Source organism: Ictalurus furcatus, chromosome 24, assembly GCF_023375685.1.
Source record: "Ictalurus furcatus strain D&B chromosome 24, Billie_1.0, whole genome shotgun sequence".
In the NCBI taxonomy this organism is placed as follows: Eukaryota; Metazoa; Chordata; class Actinopteri; order Siluriformes; family Ictaluridae; genus Ictalurus; species Ictalurus furcatus.
In genome coordinates this window covers 1,130,012-1,156,894 of record NC_071278.1, presented here as the reverse complement: position 1 = coordinate 1,156,894, position 26,883 = coordinate 1,130,012, and the positions used below count along the sequence as shown (strand labels likewise).

The following is a 26,883-nucleotide window of genomic DNA, read 5'->3' as shown; positions in this document are numbered from 1 at the left end:
TGAGTAATCCTGTAATCATTGTCGAGTACAGCAGGTACGGGTCAGAACTATGGTGGAGCAAAAACACTCGGGGGTTAATCCGTCATTAAAGCACATTAAGTCACAGGCAGAAGGTTGAAACATGAGACACGAGAAGAAAAGAAGAATGGTGGTGATTGGTTAAGGACAGGACAGAAGGGAAGCGTACTCCTCCGTGTTGATCATGTGTTTGTGTAGAGCAGTGCAGTAATGCTGGGGGAGAGCACCGCGAGACAGACGCTACAGAAGACTAACAGTTAACTGTAGATTATTAGTCTGCAGATATTTCCCGTTATACCACACGCCACATTATCACGTCTGTTCCTCAGATCGTTAATGGCAGTGACAAGCTCGGACTGGAAGCAGATGATCTGATGTTAGAATTGTGTCCCGAACCTTAAAAATTGTAAAAAAAAAAAAAAATTAAATAAATAAATAAAAATGATTGTTAAATTGTGTTATAATTCTGTCATTATTTGTTATTAGCCTTCAGTTTAAAGTTATTTTTGTAGACACTGATGTCATTTTTATCATTTTATTTTTTCAAAATGGCAGTCAGTTATCAGACCTGTATGTCGTAATACATATCGTACATCGCAAAAATATCTTCAGGTATCGTGATATGATATTTTCATCACAGCACACACTCATAATGTCGGCTCACGGAGTCCTCAGACTGGTTTTTGGATGCTACTGAGGCCGGAGTTGAAGGTAGGGGGAATAAACCTAGGGTCAGGGTCAGGGTTAGGGTCAGGGTTAGGTTTATGATCAGGGTTAGGTTAGGGTCAGGGTCAGGGTTAGGTTTATGATCAGGGTTAGGTTAGAGTCAGGGTCAGGTTAGGGTCAGGGTCAGGTTTAGGGTCAGGTTTATGATCAGGGTCAGGTTTAGGGTCAGGTTTAGGGTCAGGTTTAGGGTCAGGGTTAGGGTCAGGGTCAGGTTTAGGGTCAGGGTCAGGTTTAGGGTCAGGGTTAGGTTTATGATCAGGTTTAGGGTCAGGGTTAGGTTTATGATCAGGGTTAGGTTAGGGTCAGGGTCAGGTTTAGGGTCAGGTTTATGATCAGGGTCAGGTTTAGGGTCAGGGTCAGGTTTAGGGTCAGGTTTATGATCAGGGTCAGGTTTAGGGTCAGGTTTAGGGTCAGGGTCAGGTTTAGGGTCAGGTTTAGGGTCAGGGTCAGGTTTAGGGTCAGGTTTAGGGTTAGGGTCAGGGTTAGGTTTATGATCAGGGTCAGGTTTATGATCAGGGTCAGGTTTAGGGTCAGGGTCAGGTTTAGGGTCAGGGTTAGGTTTATGATCAGGGTCAGGTTTAGGGTCAGGGTCAGGTTTAGGGTCAGGGTCAGGTTTAGGGTCAGGGTCAGGGTTAGGTTTAGGGTCAGGTTTAGGGTCAGGGTTAGGTCTTCAGGGTTGCTTTTCAGTGTGGCAGGACTACAGCACGGTGATTACAGTGAAATTATTGTACATTCATCACTTCTGAAGCAATGTCAATGTTTAATTCTTTAAAAATCAAAACCTTGCTGATCCTTTTATCTTCTCCATACATTCAAAAGATGTCTGACTGCACATCTGGGATAACGTGTAATGATTTGAGACACAGGTTAAGACCCTAAGTAGTAAATAAAGACCAGATAGTTGACAGGAATAGGAAGCTGTGACCAAATATGGAAAATGAGGAAAAAGTGCAGAGGAAAGATCGAGGATTTAACGAGAACAGAAACTCACACATGGATCTCTCTCTCACTCATCCTCCCTCCCTCCCTCTCCCTCCCTCTCTCTCTCTCTCCCTCCCTCCCTCTCTCCCTCTCCCTCTCTCTCCCTCTATGTATAGTATATATACTCATCCTCCCTCCCTCCCTCTCCCTCCCTCCCTCTCTCCCTCTCCCTCTCTCTCCCTCTATGTATAGTATATATACTCATCCTCCCTCCCTCCCTCTCCCTCCCTCCCTCTCTCCCTCTCCCTCTCTCTCCCTCTATGTATAGTATATATACTCATCCTCTCTTTCAGATTAGATTAGCGTGTGGATAAGACGTGCCTACAGGATAAAAATAAGAGCTCACGTGTGTTAAATGAGCAAAGACGAAGGGACGAATCTCGTCACGTGTTGACTGTATGATTTGATGCAAACACCTCAGTACGCCGCAGGACAGCAGGAAGACCCCTGATCACGTGTCCCTCTGACACGGCGACCGACGTGTCACTGCATCGAGTCGAGAAAAATACAAGATTCAAGATTCATACACAGAAAATCAGAGAGAGAACGGAGGAAGTGAGAGTATCAGAGAAACACGGAGCTGACTCGGGCATAGGGAAAGAGAAATACCATAAAAAGAGTAAGAGAAATACAGATGTGCGTGATGTGGATGGAATAAAAATAAAAACAGAAATGTGTGGGAGGGGAGCAAAGCGAGAGGGGGAATGAGACAGAACAGAGAGAGAGAACAAAAAAACCTTAAAGTGACGAAAAACGAGAAAGTGACGAAAAACGAGAAAGTGACGGAAGTAGAAGGAGACGGAAATAAAAAGGGAAAGTTGAGAGATTCGTGGAGAGAGGGACAGTACGCTGTTTTCCGTCCACGTGAGTAAAGAAACGTGAAGGGAAAAGCCTGATGTAAAAAAAAACACCTAAACGTCACTAAAGCGTTTTTTACGCTAGGTGGAGGTGAAAATGAAGAAAGGGTTTTATTGATAATAAAGAGAAAGAGCTAACGAGAGAAATGAAGGAATAACAAACATTGTTCTTTGTTACGTTCTTCATAACGTAGTCTTTTCACGTTTTTGTCTCTGGGAATTTTCGCATGAAAGTAAACACAGATTTTCTCACAGATCTCTTCGTTCTGAAACAGAGAGAGAGAGAGAGAGAGAGAGAGACAGAAAGAAAGAGAGAGAGAGAGAGAGAAAGAGAGAGAGAGAGAGAGAGAGACAGGATAATAAAGACGTATGAACGGATTTTAAGCCTTTTAGGAGATTTGTACTTCACCCGAGTGTGACTGAAAATTCATACGTTTATACAATTACATTTAAATGGGAGACGAATCATTAAATATCGTCGAATATTAATGTTCATTTCTACTTCCTACCTTTTTCTGTTCATTCCGTACACGGACAAAAATCTCAAAAATGATATATCTCATGGATCTGTTTTCTTTCCTTCAGCTTCAGATAGACAGACAGACAGAGAGATAGACATACAGACAGACAGATAGACAGACAGACGGACAGACAGAGAGACAGATGCACAGACAGAGAGACAGATGCACAGACAGACAGACAGATGCACAGACAGAGAGACAGATGCACAGACAGAGAGACAAATGGACAGACAGATGGACAGACAGATGGACAGACAGATGCACAGACAGAGAGACAGATGCACAGACAGAGAGACAGATGGACAGACAGAGAGACAGATGGACAGACAGAGAGACAGATGCACAGACAGATGGACAGAGAGACAGATGGACAGACAGAGAGACAGATGGACAGAGAGACAGATGCACAGACAGAGAGACAGATGCACAGACAGAGAGACAGATGCACAGACAGATGGACAGAGAGACAGATGGACAGACAGAGAGACAGATGGACAGAGAGACAGATGCACAGACAGAGAGACAGATGCACAGACAGAGAGACAGATGGACAGACAGAGAGACAGACAGAGAGACAGATGCACAGACAGAGAGACAGATGCACAGACAGAGAGACAGATGGACAGACAGAGAGACAGATGCACAGACAGAGAGACAGATGGACAGAGAGACAGATGGACAGACAGAGAGACAGATGGACAGAGAGACAGATGCACAGACAGAGAGACAGATGCACAGACAGAGAGACAGATGCACAGACAGAGAGACAGATGGACAGAGAGACAGATGGACAGACAGAGAGACAGATGCACAGACAGAGAGACAGATGCACAGACAGAGAGACAGATGGACAGACAGAGAGACAGATGCACAGACAGAGAGACAGATGGACAGAGAGACAGATGGACAGACAGAGAGACAGATGGACAGAGAGACAGATGCACAGACAGAGAGACAGATGCACAGACAGAGAGACAGATGGACAGACAGATGGACAGACAGAGAGACAGATGCACAGACAGAGAGACAGATGCACAGACAGAGAGACAGATGGACAGACAGAGAGACAGATGGACAGACAGATGGACAGACAGAGAGACAGATGCACAGACAGAGAGACAGATGCACAGACAGAGAGACAGATGGACAGACAGAGAGACAGATGCACAGACAGAGAGACAGATGGACAGATGGACAGACAGAGAGACAGATGGACAGAGAGACAGATGCACAGACAGAGAGACAGATGCACAGACAGAGAGACAGATGCACAGACAGAGAGACAGATGGACAGAGAGACAGATGGACAGACAGAGAGACAGAGGTTCATTGAGTCTACTTTGTACTTGTTTGAATCACATATTGCATCAGCGCATCACAATTCCATCCAGATGTTTCCAGCGGTTGCGTAGCCTGGAATGTGTCCTGGTCTCTAATTGTGAATCTCAGGAGACGAGAGTGGAGACGTGACGATTATTCTGCAGCGGACATTAGCGTGAGGTTTAGTGGGAACAGCAGCAGCTACGCAGCAGAAACACGAAGACGTTCAGCTACACACGACTGCTCACGTCTATAAAAAGACGGCAGTGTATGAGCGGCATGTGCGGCATGCACCACCGGGGTCAATTATTCTTATACTCTCTCTCTCTCGCTCTCTCTCTCTCTCTCTCTCTCTCTCTCACTCGCTCTCTCTCTCTCTCTTTCTCTCTCTCTCTCACTCTCTCTCTCTCACTCTCTCTCTCTTTCTCTCTTGCTCTCTCTCTCACACTCTCTCTCTCTCTCACTCTCTCTCTTTCTCTCTCTCTCTCTCTCTTTCTCTCTCTCTCTCTCTCTCTCTTTCTCTCTTGCTCTCTCTCTCACACTCTCTCTCTCTCTCACTCTCTCTCTTTCTCTCTTGCTCTCTCTCTCTCACTCTCTCTCACTCTCTCACTCTCTCTCTTTCTCTCTTGCTCTCTCTCTCACTCTCTCTCTTTCTCTCTTGCTCTCTCTCTCTCTCTCTATTTCTCTCTCACGCTCTCTCTCTCTCTCCTTCTTACTTTATGATGCTTTTGGGAAACTGTCTGCAGTTTAGTTCTCATAATACACTTTGAGATAAATAAATCAATAACACGCCGAGTCTAACAGGATTATCCTCCTCTCTCCATCAGACTGAAATGTTGCTTGGAACAACTGTTACCTTCAACTAGTTTCCTTCTGAAGCTTTGAACCCGTGACTCGGATTATTAACGGATGATTGGACTGTAAATGTAAATACTGTTTATAAACCTGTATATGAGCTCCATAAACATTTATTATACAGCTCTGAGACCGGAACATTCTCCATATTCACTACGAGTGTGTGTCACACTGCAGACACTTTATAATGCAAATTCTAACATCTGAACACGCAGAAGATACGATTACTGCAGCTGAGGAGTCGACACGGTGCAGTGTGCGATTATACGCTGTGTAGATCTGATCCTATTCAGTACTCTACTAAAAAGTGTTCTGTGAGGAGTGAGAGGCCACGCCTCCTTCACTGAAACTGACAAACACAAAGGCCACGCCTCCTTCACTAGAACTGACAAACAAAGGCCACACCTCCTTCATTGAGACAGACAAACACAAAGGCCACGCCTCCTTCACTAGAACTGACAAACAAAGGCCACACCTCCTTCATTGAGACAGACAAACACAAAGGCCACGCCTCCTTCACTAGAACTGACAAACAAAGGCCACACCTCCTTCATTGAGACAGACAAACACAAAGGCCACGCCTCCTTCACTAGAACTGACAAACAAAGGCCACACCTCCTTCATTGAGACAGACAAACACAAAGGCCACGCCTCCTTCACTAGAACTGACAGCTACAGAGAAACAGCACTCTTTAGTGCACTCAGACTTCCGGACTGTACCATCTCCGTGGTTTACAGGCGCACCACCACGTGTGCGTCCAGGTGATGTTTTGCCACGGCGTTACATACCCATGACCATCAGGGTGCTAACGAGGGTGCTAAGAGTCTTAGAGTTAATTTAAGACGCGACTTTTGGCCTGTGGATCAGAACCCGGCTTTAGGAAGGAGAACTTCTGAGGATACGAGGCTGAGCGAGGGATCAGCGATGATGTCATCAGTGTAAGAGAACATGAGGAGGGATAAAAAGGGTACAGAGAGAGGGGGGGAGAGAGAGAAGGGGGAGAGAGAGAGGGAGAGAGAGAGAGAGGGAAGAGAGAGAGGGGGGAGAGAGAGGGGGGAGAGGGAGAGAGAGAGGGGGGAGAGAGAGGGAGGGAGAGAGGGAGAGAGAGGGGGAGAGAGAGAGAGAGGGAAGAGAGAGAGAGAGGGGGAGAGAGAGGGGGGAGAGAGGGGGAGGGAGAGAGGGAGAGAGAGGGGGAGAGAGAGAGAGAGGGAAGAGAGAGAGAGAGGGAAGAGAGAGAGGGGGAGAGAGAGGGGGGAGAGAGGGGGAGAGAGAGAGGGAGAGAGGGGGGGGGGAGGGAGAGAGGGAGAGAGAGAGGGAGAGAGAGAGAGAGAGAGTCTGCTAGGATAAGGCTGGACAGTCGAGGTGAGTTCAGAGTGAGACAGAAAGAGAGAGTTCAGAGATGTTAAAACTTTCAACATTTTCAGGCAGAAAACAACAAAACACTGTGTGTGTGTGTGTGTGTGTGTGTGTGTGTGTGTGTGTGTTTAGTCCTACAAATTGTTGTATTTATTCAGGAAGTGTGAACACATTTCACTCTCCCTCTTCATTTACAGCAGCGTTCATTTTTGTAAATCCATCACCGTGGTGACATTATGCAAATGTCGCCGATCCATTAAGCAATTAAAGCGTCTGATGTTACGCCTCCACCTCCGAGGAAAGGAGAGGGGAGATTAAACGACAGACGCATCAAAACACACACACACACACACACACACACACACTATATGATGCTGAAGCCTGCTCTATTTTTTTTTTTAAGGTGTGAGAAAGTGCAGTTTTTTAAAAACTCTCCTCAATTTGGGGTTGAATGTCTGTGGAGGGGGGCCAGATACGAACCGGAAACTTCCACAGAAATAATACGGGTTCGTATCTGGTCCTCCAGCAGAGATATTCAACCTGCTAGTGAGGGGAGTTTTAAAAAATTGCACTTTCTCACCCCATAAAAATGAAATAAAATGAAGGAAGTCTCAAACCTGAAATGTTCTGTACAGACTGTACTGTACTTACCCAGGTCCCCCCGAAACAATGAAGACTGAGACTCGAACCCTTCCCGTTATAAATCGACCCTAAAAGTGGAACTGTGAGCAATCTTGAGCATTACATCTGGACTTAAGCTCTAAGTCTAAGGAACAAGAATGTGCAAAATGTTCATATATATATATATATATATAATGTAGTTATATACATGTACCTTGTAATGTGCTCTAGAGATCAATTTTTGCTCGAAGGAGCTAGGACCATCCTGAGACGAGATATTGAGGTTTCCACAAAAAAAACATTCCAAAATTTGTTGTGTGCCAGACACAAAGATGGCGGTCGTAGTTAAACCAAGTAAACTTGCACCGAGGAACCTGCACTGGACCACTCGAGATGGGCTGACCTGCTGATCTCCTGGACCTTTCACACACGCTAGACTGTAAACAAAAACAAAAAGCATCCAGAGGGCAGTCCTGTGGTCGGAAATGTCTTGTCGATGAGAGAGGAAACCGCTCAGAGGAGAATCCCCAGACCGGCTGGAGCTGACAGGAAGGCTACGCTAGCTCTGATAACCACTCTGTACACGCGTGGTGAGCTGAAAAGCATCTCAGAGCACAGCACGGTGAACGGCTGAAGGGGACGGGCTACAACAGATCAATCTGTGTCTCATTCCTGTTCCTAAACGAGTGTCGGGACGTTAACCTGCACCAGAGGAGTTCGGTTCGAAAGAAAGAGAGATGAAATGATCAAATATCACGTCATGGACGAAATATCGTCACTTCGCTCCTCGGACGATGATGTAATGGACTCACGGAGCTCCAGTGAACAACTAGACTGAGAGGGAGAAAAGGACAGGAATAATGGGAATGAGTAGAGGCGGGGAAAGATGGAGAGACTGACACTGAAAGAGGAGAGAAACAAAGACAGAACGAGGAAACAGGCAAGAAAAAAGAAAATGTGAGGAGAGTGATGGAGGATTTCCTGTTTACTGGATGTATTGTTCTCTCTCATTCTCTCTCTCTCTCTTTCTTTCGGTATCTCTCTCTCACACACACACACACACACACACACACACACACACACATGCACACACACACACAGCTTGAGTTCAGGCTGAGAGGAACAGGTTGCGGTGTGTGTGAGGTCGATTTGCATCAGGAAATGATGCTGCTGCAGATGTTTGTATATAAAGTGGGTAAGTGCGTGTGCGTGTGTGTGCGTGTGTGTGTGTGTGTGTGTGTGAGAGAGAGAGAGAGAGCAGTGGAAAATTCGGTTGATGATAGGTGAGGGTGGAGTGGTGGAAGGGTGCGTGAGGCGCAGCATCGCTTCATCACATTTACACACCGCTGTTCACACAGACATCCTGCACTCTATATATACACACACACACGCACGCACACGCACACACACACACACACACACACACACACACACATTGGTTACTGCCTTAGTTAAGACCTACATAAAGTTCATCCTACACTGTAACTCAGTAACTAGGACATTTTTCAGCTTTTAGGTTGTTGTTGTTATTTTGTGAAATTAAATCTGCTGTTTTAGAGACTTTTAAAAAAATAAATCAGTATGAAATCATTTTTAAAAGAATATATATTTCTTGGCTCCAAATTTTCATGTTTCCATCATTCACAGATACCCCGGGAATCCCCAGAACAACAATCACACTACATCTGAATACAAAAAAATAGATTTTAGAGTTAAAAATAAAAAAAATAAAAACACTTAACAAGCTCAATAAAAGTCTATCGTTTTGCATATGCTAATGAGGGGGTGTGGTTTGCTTACACTGGCAGTATCTGATACATCGTTTTGCTCGTTAGTGATCAGTGAGTGAAGTGAGACAGACTGAATCTTCTAGAAACCGTCTCAATAAACACACACACACACACACACACACACACGGATTACACACGCACTACTGGTGTCGTCTGTGTTTTCGTACTGAACACTTTATATATATATGAACAGGAGAATAATTCCTATGATCCAGACCAGTGCTGTGTCATCGTGAGCTGTTTTTCATTTCCAGGCCCAGACGTTGGTATGCGTTGCTGTTTGTAGATTGGTGCTTGAGGTGTGTTTGATGGTGAACACTGGGTGTGTGTGTTGGTGTTTGAAAAGGGGCCGTTCATGATTGACGGTGTTAGATGTGGAAAGTTGGTGTCCGGGGGAAGAAAGGTGGAATTTTTCTGGTGTTTAGTGAAGAATGTTGGTGTCTGATGGATTAGATTAAAGTGTTGGTGTGTAATGTTTGCCATTGTTGGTGTTTCATGGTGTTTACTGAAGATGTTTGGGGAATGTTGTTGCTTGAAATCGCTTTGCTGTTGGTGTTAGGGGGTAAATGTTGGTGTTTGGAGAGGAATTTTGGTGTTTGATGCTGAAGCTGGTGTTTCCAATATTGATCTCTCTCTCTCTCTCTCTCTCTCTCTCTCTCTCTCTCTCTGAGCAGCTGAAACAGAATACTCATCATAATGGGGAAGCAGAACAGCAAACTCCGTCCCGAGGTGATCCAGGACCTGCTGGAGAGCACCGATTTCACTGAGGAAGAGATTCAGGAGTGGTATAAGGGCTTCCTCCGGGACTGTCCCAGCGGCGCGCTCACCATGGAAGAGTTCAAGAAGATCTACGGCAACTTCTTCCCGTACGGCGACGCGTCCAAGTTCGCCGAGCACGTCTTCCGAACCTTCGACGCCAACGGGGACGGAACGATAGACTTCCGAGAGTTCATCATCGCTCTGAGCATCACGTCACGTGGCCAGCTCGACCAGAAACTCAAGTGGGCTTTCAGCATGTACGACCTGGATGGCAACGGCTACATCAGCAAGGCAGAGATGCTGGAGATCGTACAGGTTCGGCGTGAGAACGTGATCTTTATTAACCACACAGACAGGATTAGAGCAGGGAGACGCTAACACGTGCTGAACAAAGAGCTGCACTCGTTTTTCTTTTCCAACAGGCAGAGAGAGAGGATTCATTTCGCACGGGAGCGAGTTTAGCGTTTAGCCAATTAACACGAGCAGAATCGATGAGTCAGGGCCACAGCTCTCAGCCCAGAGCGGCTTCCCAGAGCGCGGACAAAAGGAACACAGCAGCAGCTCTGAAAATAATTGTGATGAAAGTGTGCTAGATTGAAACTAATGGACCAATTATCCACTGCATCCAGAACGAATGCACAAACAGCACGTGCTCATCATCTATATCCCACTCACTGTCACTCGGCATAAAGGGCTCTGCAAATTAGTTTACATCACAGCAGGGCCACATGAAGTGAGCTACGAGGAGTTAACCAGAATCGAGAGGGTTTACGCTTTCATGTGCAAACAAACACCAGCAAACATCAGCAAAAGTTTATCAGATAACAAACACCTCCAAAAAACAAATCCTCCATCACATACCAAAAGCACCAACATTCTGCATCAAACACCAACAAACACTTCAAATGGTATTTTGCTTTATACTGTTATATAAATCAATATGAAAAATTACACAGTATGACCAAACAAATACCAACAAACACCATCAAACGCCATCAAACACCAACATTCACCATCAAACACCAACATTCACCAACAAACACCATCAAACACCAACATTCACCAACAAACACCATCAAACACCAACATGCACCATCAAACACCAACAAACACCAACATTCTGCATCAAACACCAACAAACACTTCAAATGGTATTTTGCTTCATACTGTTATATAAATCAATATGAAAAATTACACAGTATGACCAAACAAATAACAACAAACACCAACAAACACTAACATTCACCATCAAACACCAACATTCACCATCAAACACCAACATTCACCATCAAACACCAACAAACACTTCAAATGGTATTTTGCTTTATACTGTTATATAAATCAATATGAAAAATTACACAGTATGACCAAACAAATACCAACACCATCAAACACCAACATTCACCATCAAACACCAACATTCTGCATCAAACACCAACAAACACTTCAAATGTTATTTTGCTTCATACTGTTATATAAATCAATATGAAAAATTACACAGTATGACCAAACAAACACCATCAAACACCATCAAACACTAACATTCACCAACAAACACCAACATTCACCATCAAACACCAACATTCACCATCAAACACCAACAAACACTTCAAATGGTATTTTGCTTTATACTGTTATATAAATCAATATGAAAAATTACACAGTATGACCAAACAAATACCAACAATCACCATCAAACACCAACAAACACCAACATTCACCAACAAACACCAACATTCACCATCAAACACCAACATTCACCAACAAACACCAACATTCACCATCAAACACCATCAAACACCAACATTCACCATCAAACACCAACAAACACCATCAAACACCAACATTCACCAACAAACACCAACATTCACCATCAAACACCAACATTCACCATCAAACACCAACATTCACCATCAAACACCAACATTCACGAACATTCACCAACAAACACCAACATTCACCATCAAACACCAACATTCACCATCAAACACCAACAAACACCAACATTCACCAACAAACACCAACATTCACCATCAAACACCAACATTCACCAACATTCACCATCAAACACCAACATTCACCAACAAACACCAACATTCACCAACAAACACCAACATTCACCAACATTCACCATCAAACACCAACATTCACCAACAAACACCAACATTCACCATCAAACACCAACATTCACCAACATTCACCAACAAACACCAACATTCACCAACAAACACCAACATTCACCATCAAACACCAACATTCACCAACAAACACCAACATTCACCAACAAACACCAACATTCACCATCAAACACCAACATTCACCATCAAACACCAACATTCACCAACATTCACCATCAAACACCAACATTTACCAACAAACACCAACAAACACCAACATTCACCATCAAACACCAACATTCACCATCAAACACCAACATTCACCATCAAACACCAACAAACACCATCAAACACCAACATTCACCAACATTCACCAACAAACACCAACATTCACCATCAAACACCAACATTCACCAACAAACACCAACATTCACCATCAAACACCAACAAACACCAACATTCACCAACATTCACCAACAAACACCAACAAACACCAACATTCACCATCAAACACCAACAAACACCAACATTCACCATCAAACACCAACATTCACCAACAAACACCAACATTCACCATCAAACACCAACAAACACCAACATACACAAACACCAACATTCACCATCAAACACCAACAAACACCAACATACACAAACACCAACATTCACCATCAAACACCAACATTCACCAACATACACAAACACCAACATTCACCATCAAACACCATCAAACACCAACATTCACCACCAAACACCAACATTCACCACCAAACACCAACAAACATCATCAAACACCGACATTTATCATTAAAACAAAAACAACCTCCAATATTTAACATCAAATAGCAACAAATATCATCAAACACCTTCACCATCAAAACAAAAACCTTTTACATTTAACATGAAGTGCCGACAAATACCACCAAACCGCCATCTGATACCACCAGTCACTGTCAAAGACTAACAGTACGGTCTTGTGACAGTCTTTAACAGTCACCATTGCACTCCAGCATCCACCATCAAACACCAAAACTCAATATCAAACACAATCATTCTCTAACAAACACCAACATTCACCTTCACAACTAAATACAACCTTCAGTATTTAACATGAAATACCATCGAATCACCAGCAAATACAATATACCCCCTTACATTTACCTTCAGTTAGGCTGATGGTGTTTTAAACACTATGGGTTGGTGTTTAATGATGCATTGTGGTGAATGTTGATGTAAATGCTGGTGTGTGGTTGTCGATGTTGGTAAGTATTGGTGTTTTATGGTGCGTTGTTGTCTGATGGTGAATGCTGGTATTTGGTAGGGAATGTGGAAGGTGTTGGTGTTTAATGGAGAATACATATATTTGAAGAAGATGGTTGGTGTTTGATGATTTTTGTGGAAATGCTGGAGGAACATGGCGTTTGATGGTGAAGCGATAAAAAGCTGGTGTTCAGCGGCGAGTGCTGGTATGTGAAGAGGATTGTTGGTGTTGGTGGTGTTTAATGGAGAGTGTTTGTGTTGAGAGCATTTTTATGAAATTGTTGGCATTTGGTGATGTTTGATAATGTTGGTGTTTGATGGTGTTTAATGAAGAATATTAGTATTTGAGGAGTGTTGTGGTTTGATGCTAAGTGTTGGTCCGTGATGAAGGATATAGCTATGTGCTAGTGTTTGATGGTAAAAGATGGTGATTGTTGGTGTTCTGCGTTGGTGTTCGGTGGAGAGTGTTGGTATTTGAACTGGGAAACTGTGTGTTGGTTAACGATGGTCGGTGTATATGCTGATGAACGCTAGTGTTTCGTGTGTGAAAGAGAATGGTGGTGTTTATCCCCCCCCCCCCATTGTTCTCCTTCCTCAGCAGGTTTTAGAAACGTGTCAGTTCATGGTTTTGCGCTCGGTGTGCTCATTAAAACGGCGGTGTGACGTCGACTCGGCGACGCGAGAGGGATTTACGAGAGCGAAACGCAAACACGCCGAGCTCGTGAAGCACCTCGCTCTGTCGCACATCTGTCAGAGTCCAGACCTGGCAAACAAACACCGCGACTTTCAGACTTTGTTTCATGGCGTTGGTTACACTGATGCAGTTTTATTCCAGAACACACGCTTTACCATTAGAACCTGATAGTATTTTCACACATTGCACTCTGACAGATATTAAGTGAATTTATCTGTAGATCTTTCCCCTTTACTGCGTGTTTATCGCTCTTTGTTTATCATCGCCTCAGGCCATCTATAAGATGGTGTCGTCGGTGATGAAGATGCCGGAGGACGAATCCACGCCCGAGAAGCGAACAGATAAAATCTTCCGCCAGATGGACACAAACCGTGATGGTGAGTCTACACACACGTCTGTTTGGTTTATGTGGGCGTGTAGCGACCGCTACTGTTGTCTCTTCTGGGCGTGGTCTGTCCAGCATTTTTATTTATTTTATTTTATTTTTTTAAAGTTCTGATAGGTGCACTCCTTTGTGGACTCACACTCATATGTTCTTCTTGAACGTCCCATTCTGAATTTATTCCCCCGCTGCTGTTATAACACGCTCCACTCTTCTGGGAAGGCTTTCCACTAGATTTTGGGGCGTGGCCGTGTGGATTTGTGTTCATTCAGCTTCAAGAGCGTTAGTGATGTTGAGATCAGGCGCTGATGGTGTGCGAGGACACTCCAGTTCCAGTTCCACCTTCTTCCAACCTTCACACACCATGTCTTCATGGAGCTCGCTCTGTGCCCCAACCTCAGCCCTACTGAATCGCAATCGCTTGAAATAGTTCCGTGCGCTCTTTCGCGGCGATGTTTGTTGGTAAACGAGACCTTTCAGCTGCACTCGTGTTCGACGCACGCGGCTGAACGCACGTCGTGACGCATCTAGGCCCAAATCTGCGGAAAATTATTTTTGAAAAATCGCAAGCTTCTTCTGAATATTGCAGAGTTTCGTTGATTTTGCGCGAATTTCTTGGAGGGACTGAATGTAGCTCCGCCCACCTCAAACTGACCAGAAAAAAATGCAACTGACAAAAAAAACCCCACCACGACTTCATCAATAGTGAACTTCAATATTGATGCTTTTGCTAATAATTATTTTTAAAAATATTTAAACAAGGCGCTACTCATAAAAATGATGATGGAGTTGACTCTCTGTGACTCTTCATATCTCATTAGTGTGTTCTGTACTGTACCTTATGCTCAAAAATGACCTTTGAACCCTGTATGTGTGTGTGTGTGTGTGTGTGTGTGTGTGTGTGTGTATCAGGTAAACTGTCCCTGGAGGAATTCGTGGAAGGAGCAAAGAACGACCCGTCCATCGTGCGGCTCCTGCAGTGTGACCCGAGCAGCGCTGGGCAGTAAAATGGGCAGAGCGACGCCACCTGCTGCACGGAACCCAACACTGCAGCGCTCTCCTTTTAAAACACACAGATCAGTGTGAGCGGGAAATCATTACAACGAGCAGGAGCGGTCTGCTTAGAGAATCACACACACACACACACACACACACACACACACATGGACTCAGTGACTTGAGTAAATCCGTGTTCGGTGCATACGCACTGAGACAGGAAACGGCACCTTCACACAGGAAGTGCTGGTGCGAAATGTACATTTTGTGTAATATACAGTAGAATCATGGTACGGTCCGAAATGATGACGTCTGGGAAGTGTTGGAAAGAACCGGAGGGAGAAAACTGTAACTAGTTAGTAAAGTAGCTAATTTAGCTGTGTCATTTTGTAACTATGAGTTCGTACGTTGCTCTGGGTTTTTGTTTCGTTTTGTCTTTTCCGTAAAACTTTATCCCATGACCCAGTGGCCTAACGTTCGAATGGCCGCCAGGTTTGGTCCCCTGCAGACGGAGGCGTCGAGGTCACTTCAGAATGCACCGTCAAATGTTACGACGTCAGATATGAAGGGAAATGTATTATAACGTGCTACCGCTCGCCTGCTCAGTGACCGCAAAGCGTAATCGCCGTGGCGAGGTCAGATTTTTAAAAACTCCGTTTCTGAATAACACTCTACGTGTGTCGTTGTCGTTGTTATGGTAATATAGAGGATACTATATCATGATCACCTTGAGCAAAGAGTTATTGCGTGAGCATCGTTAGCTAAGCTAGCTAGTTCAGTAACATTAGCCAGCTTACACAATATTAACCTTACCGCTTTAGCAGTATTTATCAGATGTTATTAAGTGCGATGAAGCTATAACACGTTACTCCGAAGTTGATTCGTTTCCTATAACAACACCCCCCCGAGTGTTCAGTGTTTTATTCCTCTTACACCACAGCAATTTGCCCACAGTTGCGATTTATTTTTATTTATTAAAAAAGACAAAACAACATGCCGATGATACACTTGTGTATCTGTTTATAGTTACCGACTTTACCTCGCTGACACTGGAGACTCCTTCCGTAAAATGTTAAATAACTAAATCGAATAAATCTCCGTACGGAAAAACGTCGCCGCGAGCTGTTTCTATAGAAACGATAACGTATCGAGCAGCGCTGCGGTGTAAAGTCGTCGTGTGGCGTCCGCGTACGATGTTTTCGATTTATATTAAAACAACACGTTGAAATAAAGAGCTGCGGTGTCGAGGTCAGACGTCATGGCTCCGCCCTTCCTGACACGTGAATCTGAGAGCAACTTTCTCAAGACCGCTTTTTAAAAACTTTTATTATATTTAACGTTCATCGCTTAGCAGGAATCGCTTTCGATCCGAATTGCCGTAGGAGCGAAGCAGCCGAGGTAACCGCCGACGCTTCAGCGTTGTGATCGACGTCACCCGTGTCTTGTTTTGAAGTGAGGTTAGCCTATTCGATATACAGCAGCATGTGAACGAGTCTAATCGCATTTCTGATGCACGCCGCGATAAAATCAGATTTGGGACGTAGTATATTATCAACCTTTTTTTTCGGATCAGACCTCGTTTATCCTGCGTAACGTGAGGCTTCGTCCGGTTCGCGTTCGCTCGGGATATCGGATAATGTTTTTGCACTGTACCCGGACACACGGCTAACAACAAGACGCCGACAGTCTGTACAGAGATTTATTATAAATACGAATAAATAAAATAGAAACCCGTTTAAATATGTTTCCTCACCTGTTTTACACTGGATTAGCAGTAGACATTTGCTGATCTGAAGTTTTCTTAACTGTTTTCTTAATTTTCAAGCTGACTAGCATAGCTAACCTCGTAACATTAGCTAGCTACATTTACAACATATACACTGTGATGTATCCTGTAACTGACCACCAGCACACGCCTGCTTAGCATCAAACCGAGCTAAATCAGCAGAGTTCTCCACATCTAATTGACGACTCCAGCAGTGAACGTACACATTAAAGTACTAGGAGGAGAAAAAACATCTATTTATATTAAAACATAGGCAATATTTATTCTTTTTACTCTTACCGATGGCGATTCTGTCACGCTACGGGATTTGTTAAATTGACCATTTTATGTTTATTTGATGTGAATTATGTATGGAATGTCGTTTAATGTCCGCTGTAATGTGAGGCTCGGTTCGTTCAATGTGAAGAAAAACAAAAAAGTTATGCACAATGATATTTTATAAATGTTCCAAATGAATTATAAATCCAATTTTACTGGTTGCATGTTTGGTTCTTTTGCTCATTTGCTGATACGCAAGTGCAGAACGAAGACGCCTTTTGTTTTAGCTTAACGTTATTTAAACCGCAGTTAGCTTACTGACTTTTACTGAGATTTCTAACTGAACTGCTAGCGAGTTTATTTTCATTAGCATTAGCATTTAGCTGGTGTTAGTTTGCGTCTGGTTAATTTCTAGCATAAATGACAGTTTACAAATGGCACAGTTTGATTTAGCAACACTGGCTAAGCTAGCATGCTGAAAATCACACGTGAAAATATTGCCAGCTACGTAGCTAGCTAAGCTGATGTTAGCTAAGGGGTGAGACTGATGTTTTGAAGGCTGTGTTGAAAAAAAATATCACACAACAGTTTTCCAATCTTTTCTGAAAACCGTGACTAGTTTTGCTACAGTCAAGTAACCAATGAGATCCAGGGCTTTGTTCAGGACACGCCCACATGACTGCTTAGGCACGGCTTCATTTGAAGATGCTTCAGGTCTAAACAGGTAAATTACATCATTTATAAACACTCCGAGATTTTTATTAAGATGTAATATTACGCGTTTGGGTGTTATAAACTAGTTTTGACCAGCAGAGGGCGTTAGTTTCTGCACAGTTTTTATTCAAATTTGAATAATTTTTTTGCACCACAACTGGCTGGAAAGTTTCTCGGTGTCAGAAAGCTTTATCTCTTCATCACCAGCCATCACCAACAAGCTAATGTTAAGCTAACGGTTACATCATTTATTTAAAACCATCTACTAGCAGTGAGCTAACATTAGAGCATAGTGAAGGTCACTAGAAAGCTAGCTAACATTAGACTAGCTATTATATTCTGTAAACAAGTAGTAAAGTTTGATAGCATGCCAGCTAACTTCAGGCTACTGTGTAAACAAGCAGTAAAGTTTGCTAACATGCTAGCTAACATGAAGCTAACTATTATATTGTATAAACCAGCAGTAAAGTTTGCTAACATGCTAGCTAACATTAGGCTATTATTTTGTGTGAACCAGTAGTCACGGTTGCTAGCATGCTAGTTAACATTAGACAAGCTATAATGTTGCGTAACCCAGTAGCAAATTTTTCTATACATGCTAGCTAACATTAAGCCAGCTTTTAAATTACGCAGTTAAAATCAGTACCCAGGTTTGCTGATAAGTATTAGCCCCCACTCTTCCAGATTAGTGACTGCTGTGTGTTAAAAGCAGCAGCACGACTAAAACGGCCGCAAATATGAAACATTTTCGCAGATTTTATCGCTTTTGTTACCTAAACACAGTTTAGGTAAGTGAGTGAGAAGTTAGAATTAGCTGTCGACCCGTCACCGTGAGCTAATTCTGCAGATATTTTTCTCTCGGTCGCTTTGGCACGGTTTCCAGAAACGTTTAAATGCAGGTATCACAACCGTTTGAACGTACGTGTGTGTGTGTGTGTGTTTATTTCTTTTCCCTCTCAAACCGAGTTTACAGTAAAAGTATTTTTACTTTGCCAATACGGTGTACTATCGTGTGTACAGTTTCCACATCACGTGGTTTTGCGACTGTAGGTCTGTCAGAGTGAGATTCACACACGAGACACGTGAGACACGTTTCATGGCACAAAAAAATTTTTTATTTACAAAAATATTAAGATCTTCACACGTCTGCGTTATCGCTAAAACCTGCAACAGCGTTCAGATCAAAAGTTCAGCTTATACAACAGGAAATGCCTGGACGTACAAACACACAGAAACATTCGAGACATTTTCATACTTTTATACTCGTACAGGAAAACGACCGAGCGAAGCGTCGACGCTCACAAACGTCTAAAACACGGGAGGAAATCAGCGCACGTCTTATTTCACATCAACGAGTGCAACACATTTGAAACAACAACGACAATAACAATGACGTGGACTACAGCTACGTCTGAAACCCGCAGTAATTCATCACACAAATGTAGAAACAAATAAAAAAAACTGTACATGGCACAAAATAATCATCATATATATATATATATATATATTAATAAAAACAATCAGTCTGTAGAAATGTGGATGAGGTGAGAATTAATGTGATACTCAAGTTCTGCAACATTATCAAAATAGTTTATTTATTTATTTATTTTAATAAATTACCTCCGCCATCAATCCGATCACACGTTCGTTTTCTCTTTTATCAGTTTATTGTTTTAAAATGACGGCCTATAAATTTTGTCCAAATATACAGCTGTCCCATTTTTTACTCGTTATTATTATTATTATAATGAATTAATACATTTTTACATTTTTATATTTGAATAATTTTTTTTAATCCGATCTTGCTGCACAGAAATTCCAAACCGGACCATGCGGAATACCATAATATATACGTATATATATTAGTTAATATATTTATTTACTTTATATCCTGCAGCACGGTTTCACATTGTCTTCTTGGTTTTTTATTTATGTTTTTTTATGTTTTATTTATTTTTTTATTTTGAGTTTCAAATACTTATATTTTAGGGAATTGTGTTTCTAAATATGAAAAATAATATAAACATTTACGTATTAGCTCAAAGATGAGGTTCGTCTGAACTGAAACGTGTAAGGTTAAAAGTTCGGCCGTGAAATCCGCGCAAAACAAAACAAAATAAATAAATAAAAGACTGTGAAATGATACGCCACCGTAAGAAAATGTCAGTGTACTTATAAATGTATATAAACGTATATAAACGTTCACCTCTCTGACCTGACCTCCTCTGTATCGTCCTGAATTTACGTAAGAAGCAACTATAAAGCAAGGTGACACGATTACACACAGGAGCACTTCCTGTCCGGTCTGGGACTGGAGCGAGGTCTGGAGTCACGTGACCGACGAGGCGACTCTTCAGCTTGGCAGTGTGAACCTGATTTGAAATGGTACGTCGACGTTTGGAGCGCAGCACCGCTTCCTCCACGCCGCCGTGAAGAACGCTCCGGCTCTTCATCGTCCCCGTTTCCAGAAAGAAAAAAATGTTGTTTTTAAAATAAAAAAAAAAGAAAAAAACAAAAAGGTTTAAATCTCGGTCAGAGTGATTTTGTAGGCGTCGGCGTAGCTCTCGATGCTCAGGATGAACGTGTCCTCGTTGGAGTAATGCTCGATGATGTTGTCGTCCATGTTCACCAGGATCCTGTAACGTGACCACGTACACGTTTAATCATCACAGACGCACAGCGCAGCTCTGACGCCACGGCGCTGTCCTGCTCCGTCAGCGCCGTGGGCGTGGTGCTGTTACAGGAAAACAATCAACGACACGGTGGCGTGATGACGCCGAGTCACTGTTACCACCCCGAAGTCCATTATTTTCCTCAAACAGCACGTCCCTGAGTGTTTTATTCCTCTCACACCGCAGCAACCTGACGACTATTACAGTTTTTACTTATTAAAGAACGACGCCATACTTTTTATCCGTTTATAGTTACAAACAAGTCCGTCCCTGTTCTCACTGACTATAAACGCTCGTCCCCTCGCCAGCGCTCTCTTTATTCTCTCTTATAGTTAATAAGACGCTGACACTGGAGACTCCTTCCATAAATCACCCGTATCAGCGATTACACACGTTTACCCCGTTACTATAGAAACGACAGCGTATCAGAGCGAGCGCAGTAATTATAAATACGGCTGCGCTGCCGTCAGAGCCGCTGTTATGGCAAATCATTCAACAACCTCCTGGCCAATCAGAATCCAGAACTCAGCAGCGCTGTGGTGTAAGCAGTAACGAAGGAATCTCTCACCCTTTCTTGCTCTTTTTGTAGATTTTAGCGATCCTCTCCACAGGCACGCTGTATTTCTCCGAGATCTGCGCGAGAGGAAATAATAACGTTTACGTGGAAAGGTTTTAGTATCGGAGCTGACGATAAACAGGAAACGGAAGCGCGCCGAATAGAGGACGCGTCACTCACTGCGTCCATGAGGCCTCGGAGCGTCGGCGAACGCAGCATGAGGGCATCGAACACCTCGTCACACTCTTTTCTGACGTACAGGAGCACTGAAAACACACACACACACACACACACACACGTTTATACACGTGAATTAATTACAAATAAATTATATTGGAAATAGAACTCAAATAGCAAAAGTTGCAATTAAAGAAAATACAGGAAGTTAAATAAATCGAAATAATACGTTTCCTGTCGCGCGTGTAATTCAGTCACGTGATCACGTGTCTAAACGTGGTCCTGTGATCAGGTCGTAATGAAGCGAATATTTCTCTCACCTCTTTTCTGTGGTTCTTCTCTCAGCTGTTTGTGAGGTGAAGCGCAGCAATCATCCTCTGCTGGCCGGAACATCCTCTTTACTAACACACTCCTTTAAACACACACACACACACACACACACACACACACACACACCTGTCAATCACTCCGTCAACCAATTACATGCTCTGCAAAAAAATATTGCATAATATATTATATAATTAAATATTTGCAGAGCCAGGCTTCACTGAAATCTGCTCTATAAACATATGCAGCTTTATAGCACACAATCGGCTCCGTAATTATTGGCACCCTGCATAAAATGACAAGGAATCGTATCATATCAAACGTATCACACGTATATCGATTGAGTGATCTTTTGAGTCTAAACATATGTTTTATTTTAACAGTAATGTTCTCCGTGCATGCGGACGTCCTCTTTAGATCAGATCAGATCAGATCAGGTCAGATCACAGACCTGCAGTAAGGTTTAAATCCAGAGACCGAGGTGTTCATCGCAAAACAAGCTTGAATCCACCAAGATTTAACCTCCCGGCAGAGACATCCTGAAGTGTCCTGGCAGAAGGGTGCCAATACTTATGAATTTGTGACCGTGGTGCAGACAGTGTACTCACCCTTCTCTCTCGATCTCTTCAGTGTTGAAGGCAAAAACCTGCAAGACATGCAATCACATAACTGCTGAGTTCTGGACTGTGATTGGTCAGGAGGTGGTGATTAGTTCTCCTGAGCATCTCTAACAGTAGCGCAGGTTTATATTAACGCGCTCGCTCTCAAACCTTATGGTTTCTATAGTAACGGCTCTCTCACAGGGACTCCTACAGCAGACGCTCCACGTAAACATGTACGGAAGGAGTCTCCAGTGTCAGCGCTTTGCTTTGCTTTATTATATCGCGGGTTTGTTCTCGTACCTGTGCCGCTCTCTGCAGGTTTCCGAAGTGTACGTCGGGGATGAAGAGGACGGGCTGAGCGTCCAGATCCGTCATCGTCCTGAACAGTGTGTTGTCACCCTTTTTGGGAAGAGTGACCGCTCCGGCACCCGCATCTTTCCCTAAAGATAAAGATCACACCATGACATCACCAATGACGTCATCGACATCGTCAGAGAACAAATACTTTACAATTATTCTCACATATAATATATAACGCAAATATTAAACGGAATGACAAGGAATGCATAACAAACAATAAATAACATTCATTAATGCTGTTATTGATAATAAATAACACATAATAAATGATTTACATTGAGGAACGTTATTCTGAAATTGTTCCACAAATTGTAGACGCAGTTTTTCGCAGATTGGTGAACTTTTCCAGCCTTTTGTTGCCTCTGTCCCAACTTTTTGAGACGTGTTGCGGCCATTAAATTCAGAATGACCTTTTTTTTCTTCTTAAAATGGCACACTTCCTCAGTTTAGACATTTGATATGTTTTCTATGCTCTGTTGTGAATAACACGGGTTTAGGAGATTTGCAGATCATTGCATTCTGTTTTTATTTTACACAGCGTCCCAACTTTTTTGGAATTGGGATTGTACATATATATGTAAATGTAAATAATAATAATGTACAGAATTGTTTGGAATAGTGGCATTATAAGTGAGTGTTTAATATCCGACCTTTTGACTTCTTGCGGTTCTGCTTCCTCTCCTCGTCTCGGATCTTCCTCTCCGCTCCCTGTTTAAACACACAGAGATTTAACACTAACAAAGTGCACTAGATTTAATGCCTACCCCTGTCCTACCCCTGTCCTACCCCAGAGCTGCTGTTTTACACACGGCCACCAGAGGGCGCTGCAGATCCACACACACCGGCCCTTCATGCACCGCAATCACACCGTGTTCTCCCTCATGCTCAGTGTACACCATGCTAAAGCTAAGACACCTGCGTTTGAGTGTGTGGTGTGTGTGTGTGTGTGTGTGTGTGTGTGTGTGTGTTAACCTTATCACAGAACACTTTGATCTGGCAGTAGGCTCTGTGCAGTGGTTTGTTGCTGCGGTTGTTGTAGCTGTAGGTGTCGATCTGGATCATCAGCGGCAGACCCTTCACTCCCTTCTGAGAGGAGAAGTCTGTGCTCAGGCAGTTCACTGTGATGAAGATCTGAAACACACACACACACACACACACACACTTTTAGTTAAACCTTGCCCATCTTACAGGTATTACATTACTTTATCAGTGTGAGTGTGTGAGTGAAGTGCAGGAGGAATCTACTCAATGTCACTGTAGACTTCAGCAGTGTAAATTACCCACAATGCACTGCAATCCAACATAGTTTCCTTTTTTTTATTAGCCTACCTTAGGATTCCAGAATCCTGTATTCCCACAACCCTTTATACCCAGAACCCTTTATTCCCAGAACCCTATATTCCCAAAGTCCTACGTTCCCTTAACCCTATATTCCCAGAACCCTATTTTCCCAGAACCCTATATTTCCAGAACCCTATATTCCCAAAGTCCTATAATCCCAGAACCCTATATTCCCAGAACCCTATATTCCCAAAGTCCTATAATCCCAGAACCCTATAATCCCAGAACCCTATATTTCCAGAATCCTATATACCCAAAGCCCTACATTCCCATAACCCTACAATCCCAGAACCCTATATTCCCTTAGCCCTATATTCCCAATCCTATATTCCCAGAAGCCCTAGGCACTTTAGTCAGTTTTTTAGCTATGACCCCATGACCACCATGGTCATGACCCCTAAGGACAACCATGACCTTAGGAACCCTTTCATAAATCACCTTAATGTCTCAATTTAAAATTTTAAACTTAACTTTACTCGTGTTAATTAAAATTCATATTTACTACTGAATCTGTAAATGTTTGGAGTCGTTTCCATGGTTACCTTCAGCTGGCTAATGCAATATGTAATGTGCAACACATGATTAAGCAGCAGCTGATGAGACCGACAGCTTTCACAACAACCCAAGCTGAACTCTGTCGTTACACACACACACACACACACACACACACACACACACATCACTGTGTGAAAAAATGAACATATGTAATTTGCATAAAACAGCCTGAAGAGGGACAACTTGCTTTCTTCAGAATCGACGCCCACACAGGCAAAGCAGGTATGTGTTTGAACATGCCTGTCTACTGCCAACCGTTCAGAACAGACACACACACACACACACACACACACACACACACACACACACTTACAGTGCCCTCCACTAATATTGGCACCCTTGGTAAATATGAGCACAGAAGGCTGTGAACAATTGTCTTTATTGTTTAATCTTTTAATCTTTTGTTTAAAAAAAAAAAAACACAAAATACTCTGCTCTCATGGAGATCAAACAATTGCAAACACAACACAGGTTTATCAAAAAGAAACAACCAATATTTGTTAAATATTGGTGTGCAATAATTATTGGCACCCCTATGAATTCATATGAGAAATATATATTTGAAGTATATTCCCATTGATATTTTATATATTGTTCAACCGTGACTTCCTGTTTCACAGGGGTATAAATATGAGGTAACACACAGGCCAAATTCCCTTAGTCATTCATAACGATGGGTAAGAGCGAGGAATATAGCTGTGATGTGCAGCAAAAGGTTGTTGAGCTTCACACAATGGGGCGTGGCTATAAGAAAATAGCACACGCATTGAAAACGCCCATTTCCACCATCAGGGCAATAATTAAGAAGTTCCAGTCCACTGGAAATGTTATGAATGGACCTGGAATTGGATGTGTGTCTATATCGTCTCAACGCACTGTGAAGAGGACGGTTCGAGTGGATAAAAATCTCCAAGGATCACAGCTGGAGAATTGCAGATGTTAGTTGTGTCTTGGGGTCAGAAAGTCTCCAAAACTACAATCTGAAGTCACCTACATCACCACAAGCTGTTTGGAAGGGTTTGAAGAAAAACGCCTCTACTCTCATCCAAAAACACACTCGAGCGTCTTCAGTGTGCAGACACTACTGGACCTTCAAATGGGATCGGGTTCTATGGTCAGATGAAACCAAAATAGAGCTTTTTGGTAATAAACACCAGAGGTGTTTTTGGAGCACACAGAGAGGTAGCCATATGGAAAATTACCTCATGCCCACGGTTAAATATGGAGGTGGATCTTTAATGTTTTGGGCTGTTTTTCTGCCAGAGGACCGGGACATTTTGTTAGGATACATGGCATCATGGACTCTATCAAATATCAACAGATATTAAATGAAAACCTGACTGCCTCTGCCAGAAAGATTCAAATGGGATTTTATTTCACATACACTCGTGCGGTACCAGTCCTCTCTCACCACCTAATCCTCAAACCCAACAAACTGAATTCATAAATATGTATGAACGTGGTTAGTAATTAACCGTTTGTCGTTTAACAAAGGAGTCTAACTGCTCGAGTCAGATATTACAGCCTTCAGACTTTACCATCACAGCTTCAGAATAAAACACACTCTGACCATCATTTATTAAACACGTGTACAAACATCATTACACCTGAGAAAAACGTACAAAATATCACACCTGTTATTCTGCTCATGTAAGAGAGAGAGACAAAGAGACAGAGAGGGGGACAGGTATATATATATAGAGAGAGGGGGGGGACAGGTATATATATATATATATAGAGAGAGACAGAGAGGGGGACAGGTATATATATAGAGAGAGAGACAGAGAGGGGGACAGGTATATATATATAGAGAGAGACAGAGAGGGGGACAGGTATATATATAGAGAGAGAGACAGAGAGGGGGACAGGTATATATATATAGAGAGAGGGGGGGGACAGGTATATATATATAGAGAGAGAGACAGAGAGGAGGACAGGTATATATATAGAGAGAGAGACAGAGAGGGGGACAGGTATATATATAGAGAGAGAGACAGAGAGGGGGACAGGTATATATATAGAGAGACAGACAGAGAGGGGGACAGGTATATATATAGAGAGAGAGACAGAGAGGGGGACAGGTATATATATAAGAGAGAGACAGAGAGGGGGACAGGTATATATATAGAGAGAGAGACAGAGAGGGGGACAGGTATATATATATAGAGAGAGACAGAGAGGGGGACAGGTGTATATATATAGAGAGAGAGACAGAGAGGGGGACAGGTATATATATATAGAGAGAGAGACAGAGAGGGGGACAGGTATATATATATAGAGAGAG

General features: G+C 42.9%; 2 protein-coding genes across 4 annotated transcripts in view; one reads left to right on the top strand and one right to left on the bottom strand.

Moving 5' to 3' along the window:
- Nucleotides 1–17,505, top strand: part of ncaldb (neurocalcin delta b) — a 29,784-nt gene extending 12,279 nt beyond the window's left edge. Inside the window, exons 1-4 of one of the 2 annotated variants that reach the window (XM_053612555.1) lie at nt 9,156–9,345; nt 9,721–10,120; nt 14,145–14,250; nt 15,168–17,505. In XM_053612555.1, coding sequence (XP_053468530.1) covers nt 9,743–10,120; nt 14,145–14,250; nt 15,168–15,262 — 579 coding nt within the window. In that variant the 5' untranslated portion in view covers nt 9,156–9,345; nt 9,721–9,742 and the 3' untranslated portion in view covers nt 15,263–17,505. Of the gene's footprint in view, nt 1–9,155; nt 9,346–9,720; nt 10,121–14,144; nt 14,251–15,167 lie in introns of those variants that run through there. The other variant, XM_053612554.1, reaches the window with a different exon arrangement.
- A 1,196-nt stretch (nt 17,506–18,701) lies between these two features.
- grhl2b (grainyhead-like transcription factor 2b) overlaps nt 18,702–26,883 on the bottom strand; it is a 33,586-nt gene continuing 25,404 nt past the window's right edge. The window contains exons 9-16 of one of the 2 annotated variants that reach the window (XM_053612553.1): nt 23,676–23,834; nt 23,354–23,411; nt 22,644–22,783; nt 22,350–22,387; nt 21,735–21,826; nt 21,418–21,503; nt 21,250–21,314; nt 18,702–20,645 (exon numbers count right to left, since the gene is read on the bottom strand). In XM_053612553.1, coding sequence (XP_053468528.1) covers nt 20,531–20,645; nt 21,250–21,314; nt 21,418–21,503; nt 21,735–21,826; nt 22,350–22,387; nt 22,644–22,783; nt 23,354–23,411; nt 23,676–23,834 — 753 coding nt within the window. In that variant the 3' untranslated portion in view covers nt 18,702–20,530. The remainder of the gene's footprint in view (nt 20,646–21,249; nt 21,315–21,417; nt 21,504–21,734; nt 21,827–22,349; nt 22,388–22,643; nt 22,784–23,353; nt 23,412–23,675; nt 23,835–26,883) is intronic. The other variant, XM_053612552.1, reaches the window with a different exon arrangement.